This window comes from Nematolebias whitei, chromosome 14 (assembly GCF_014905685.2).
Source record: "Nematolebias whitei isolate Nwh7 chromosome 14, NemWhi1, whole genome shotgun sequence".
NCBI lineage: Eukaryota > Metazoa > Chordata > Actinopteri > Cyprinodontiformes > Rivulidae > Nematolebias > Nematolebias whitei.
Genome location: NC_056511.1, coordinates 4,309,864 through 4,315,069, shown reverse-complemented (window position 1 = coordinate 4,315,069; position 5,206 = coordinate 4,309,864). Strand labels below are relative to the sequence as shown.

General features: G+C 43.9%; 1 protein-coding gene across 1 annotated transcript in view; it reads right to left on the bottom strand.

Moving 5' to 3' along the window:
* LOC119420781 (protein KIBRA) overlaps positions 1–5,206 on the bottom strand; it is a 58,876-nt gene that overhangs the window by 39,164 nt on the left and 14,506 nt on the right. Inside the window, exons 6-7 of the mRNA XM_037688207.1 lie at positions 2,287–2,416; positions 626–772 (exon numbers count right to left, since the gene is read on the bottom strand). Of these exons, the coding sequence (XP_037544135.1) occupies positions 626–772; positions 2,287–2,416 (277 nt within the window). The remainder of the gene's footprint in view (positions 1–625; positions 773–2,286; positions 2,417–5,206) is intronic.

The window sequence follows — 5,206 nt, the reverse complement described above, 5'->3', positions numbered from 1 at the left end:
GCTCTTGGCCACGCCCACTTCTCCACTCTGCACAGTGAACAGCTGATCAGCTGCAGCAAGAAGCTTATCCTGCAGTGTGGGCTGCACAAAGGTGCAGCAGGTGTTAAAACATTTTTAAATAATTTATTTTAAATAAAACTTGGTGCCGATCGTGCGGCTCGTCCATCAATCTGCCAGTTGTGCGTCATGTCCAATCTTATTCTGAAAAATCTATTCTGTGATTAACGAACCAGGAAGTAGCGAGGGACAACTGTAAACCGTGTTTATACCGTGTAGAATCAAATTTAAGAAATGTTTGCTTCCAGCCACACCGGGGTTAAATGATCTGCACTTCTTTAACGTGTAAAACTTTTTTAGTTTTGTTTTATGGTTCATAAGAAGCTGCCGTCCAACTTCGTGTCAAAATAAATAATTTCCTTATTTATCTGTTTATTTGAGCGATTTGTTTTCTAAACTCTGTTTTTGTTTTTCAAACAGACGTGGAAAACACAAACAAGATCCTGAACTGCAGCGAAGCGGTCGGCTCTTTTTAAGAGTTTATTTTGTTTGTGCTGCACATCGTCTACGTTTTTATTGACTTCCTGCCGCATTGATCCGTCTCTGAACGGTGAAGGCGACCGCTCACCTCGGCGGGGGCGTCGGTCTGAGAGCCGGCGTCGGAGAAGAGCCGAGGGATGGACGCCGCCGAGTCGCTGAGGGACAGACTGCTGCCCCACAGCTCCTGCTGAGAACCAGAGTCCAGCTGGAACCCGTCCTTCAACACCGCCAGTTTCTGAGAGGAGACCGGACAAATCATCATCATCATCATCATCATCATCATCATCATCATCACCACAATCACCAACAACAACTGTAAGACTGAAGAAAGAAAGAAAGAAAGACACCAGGATCAGGAAACATGAGGAGGAAACATAAATCAAACCTGCTAAAACATTTGAGACTTTGAACCAAAATACTTCAGTTCTTCAGGGTTTTCTGAAGGTCTTCTTTGTTTTTCTTAGAGCCCAACCGATGGAACGGTGCGGCTCATGTTTTAGGCCGATAGAGGTGTTTGGGGACCTAACGTATCGGTGACAATCGTCCATTTTTGCGCCGATATAAACGCGTCTAATTTTCACCCCTGAAATGCTGGAACAAGCGTAATTGTACAATGTTTCCAGCAGAGGGCGCATGAAGGCTACTTTCAAGTCATGAACGTTCACTTAAGTTTCACTTTCAGCGCAGACGAAGCAAGGAGCAGTACTGTGAAGCATATTTTGCTGAACAGATCATTGCGAGTTTATTTTAACAGATCAGTAAAATAAATCAACAATAAATTCTCTTCAATCCTCCAACCTGCTTGTCATTAGCTACGTGCCTCTCAAGTTAACAAGCTAACATTTAGATAAGCTAGCATTGTCTTGTTAAACTATCCAGAACTTCTGGTCCTTCTCCACAGGCTCGACTCAGCACGACTTCAGAGTCCTTCTACAGAGTGATCCCACACACTTCCAGCTTGGTTCTGTTTCTGGCGGACGCTGTTCAGATAGTTTTTTATTAAACTGTTGTCTAAATGTCTATATTTAACTCTAATCTAAATTTAAACGGATCTAAATTTGTCTTGGTTTGTTCTTGCCGTTGTCGGGTCCAAAGACTCAACAGAACTCATCAGACGCCCATCGTACGAACGAAAGCCCAGAACCTCCAGACTAGAGGCGGACAGACCATCTGACAACTGGTTTTCATCAGCAGGCATCAGAAACCCGTCATGTCTGTGCACGTCTAATCAACGATTAAGTAGGAAAATGTAGATGCAGCAGCAGCAGCTGCTACAGCCACTCACCAAAACACGCACGTGAGTTTTTCATGGGAGAACATGCTTCAAAAGATTATTTAGTGAAGACGTTCTACAAGATGTGACACGTGTTTAGTTTGAACCGGAGCGCGTTGACAGAGCGGAGAAAATGATGAAGAGTGAAAGATCATCAAAACATTTCTTCTGACACGACTAATGCATGATGGGAGTTGTAGTTCTGTTGCAGCAGAACCTTTGAAATCCTCAAACAGACTGAATGAAAACCAGCAGTGTAAAAAAAAAAAAAGATGGAAGACGCATCAAATGAACAAACGTACATTTAAGACGCATCTATAAACAAACAGACCTAAAATGAACAATCTGGACAAAATTAAAACATTTCAAGGCTCAAGACTGAGATTATTAAACGCAGGATTTTTAAACGCACCACGGGGTTTGCTCTGAAAAACAACGGCTGACTCGGCGTCGGACCGTCGAGTCTCGGGTCGTACCTGCATGAGCTCCTGCTTCTCCTTCTCCCTGGAGCTGATGGTGTCTCTGATGGAGTGCACCTCCTTCAGAATGGCCTGCGCCTCCTGCTGCTTGTAGCCGTACGGACTGTTGGACACCTTCAGGTTGATCCTGCAGGACCGGGGGAGGAGGGTCAGAACTAAAACTGCTTCAAATCAGCCGAAGTTTTTACACACAGCAACAAACGGCTGAAAGAGTTCGCTGGTCGTTTCTTGTGACGGTTTAGAAAACAAACGTAAAAATAAACGAGACATTTAGAACAAAGTCCTACTAGAAGGTTTGAAGGACTTCTCTGCAGCTTCCTCCTGAGACGCTGCATAAATCTCTTCTCTAAAGACCAACACGAGCTCGGGACTTTTATTTTGTAACAATCTAAGCTGACAAAATGGCCGACGTGTCTCTGTAGAAACCATGGAAGAGGAGGAAAACGAGCAGAGATCATTAAAGGTTAAAGCTGCTGCCTGAGGTCATCGCCTGGACATCAACTACGATATTTATTATTATTATTTATTAACTTTAACAAGCGTTACCGTCGTGTCAGGACTTTAAGCTGCTGCTCTGTTCGCAGGCTTCGAACCCCGCGGCGTACGTAAACAAAGCTGCGGCTACTTTATAGATTTATTTTTGATGGGCTAAGAGCTTCAAGCTGCCAAAAACAATTAGAAGATTTAGCCTCGTCACAAGCGAGCACGCCACTCTGGGGGGGGGTCCTCGTGACTCAATAAGACTACCTGTATAAATAAAGGTAAAAAACCTGAGGAAGTTATCGAGCAGGTCACAGTGGACCAATGAAGCAGGAGGAGCAACTTCAGCTCGGCTGCCAGTGGCTCCTGACGTCTCTTCATATTCCTCCTGCTCCGCGATCAATCACTTCCTGATCAGCTGTTGTATTTTTACTAACGTTGCCGGCACTGTTCAGAAAAAGCATCTACTGTGCGTTACCGTTACGTATTTAATTAAAAGTTTTTTTAATCTTTCTGTGTAAATATCTCATGTTACAACGTGAACACCTGCAGCTTATTAACAAGTGCAGCCTATATATGATTTTTTTTAGTGGGCGTGGCTTATATTCAGGTGCACTCAATACTCCTGAAATTACGGTAATTATTATTTTCTCTTCTAGTTACGTCGTAGCAGACATGTATTTACTTATTTCTACTTGTTTTACTCTGATTACTTCTGTACTCATTCTTATTAAAACAAACTTTTGTTGTATTTTACTTTACAATCAACTGTTTGTTTATTTTTTAATCTTTATATTTCATCATTTTATTACCCGTCTTTGGCGTTTCCTTAGTTCCTCAGGTTAGATCATTTGATCTGTTGACAACTTTTATTATTAAAAAAAATTAAAATACGCTTATTATTTATTGTTGTTTTTAATTTTCTTTGTTGTTGTTTATGTTAATTTATGTTTTGATATGGTGAAAAATTACAAATTACATTAGACTGTTTGGGGTTGCCATGGTAACCACACATCTGCGTCCTGACAGCACTTTCAAAAAGGACTGGTGTACAAATATGCAGACTAAAAAGTAAGCCTCAACGTAACATTCATTGTTTGCAAACTATAAGTTGTTTCAACCCTCCTGCTGCCCTTGGGTCAAAAATAATCGCGAGTCATTTTGACCCAAGGGCAGCAGGAGGGATGAAAAAAATAAAGTGTCACAAGACGATGACTCGTTAAATTAAGAGTCTCCACTTCCTGTTTTCAGGAGAGAACTGAGCGCTCAGGTACAGTGGGAGTCAAAGGGAGTGTGGGGGAGTGTTCTCTGCTTTCTGGGGGGGGGGTGGGGGGGACGTTGAGTCCCACAGCAGAGACTCACTGGGTGGAAGACTAGAACGTTGACTGATCCATCCAAAGACGTGTTGGTGTCGGTTCTGCAGCAGCATTTCAGGGGGGCAGTTTTACTTTTATCTTTGCTTTACGTTTGGAGTTTAAATGAAAATAAACGATGCACTTCGTCCGCAGCCTTGACGCCAAAGTTTGAAACAAACATCGGGTCAGAAAACACTCAGAGTCTGTGTTGGGGTGACTCTCAGCTACTACCACACCAGAACTTAAAGTCTAAATTTCACTGAGTCAAAGACGTTTTTTCTGTTGGCTGAGGTCGATCAGGTGGAATCACGTCGACTCCAAACATTAGATATTTTGCTAACAGACGCACTCAGCCCATGAATGTGTTTCTGAGCGCAGCGCTGAATATTTATCCGTGGGCGGCAGCAGCCGCGTCGAGTCTGACATGAACGAGTCATGAGTTCATCTGAAGAACCGGGCCGTCCACATTCTTCAGCCGGGGGGGGGGGGGGGGGGGGCTGAATGAGAACGACAGCGGCAGAGAAAAGAAAGAATGAGGAAGTAAAAAAGGAGGGAGGCGCTCGTCTGTAAACAGGGAGAGGGAACGACTGATCCCCTCAGAACCCGCGGGTTCCAGAAACGTGTCGGAGCTGAAGAATTCAAATCCAACCCAAAAGAACCGGCTCCGAGACGAGAACCACCCGAGGACTCAGAACCACTTCACACATTTAGAGTTTGAACCCTCAGGAGAAACTGAACTTCTGTCCGCTTGATTAACCTTCAAGGCGTTAACGATCAATAAATTATAATATTGTTTTTATCAGCTGCTGCACTGAAGGTCGGCCGTTAAACACCTAGCTGCATGTGTCTGTTAGCAAAATATCTCATCAACCAGTGGACAGATTCTACAGGATGGGCGTCTACAACTTAGTCAACTCGATAAAGATGGCCGCCAAAGCTAATCGATCTTCTAAACACCTCAAAGGTTTGAACCCAGCTGAGCTGAAGCTGTGGTGGTAGCTGAGAGTCGTCCTGAGTCTGAGCACAGAGGCTCTGTGGAGGCTGCGGTCCAGCCTGAAGCTGGTTCTGGAGGCTGCGGTCCA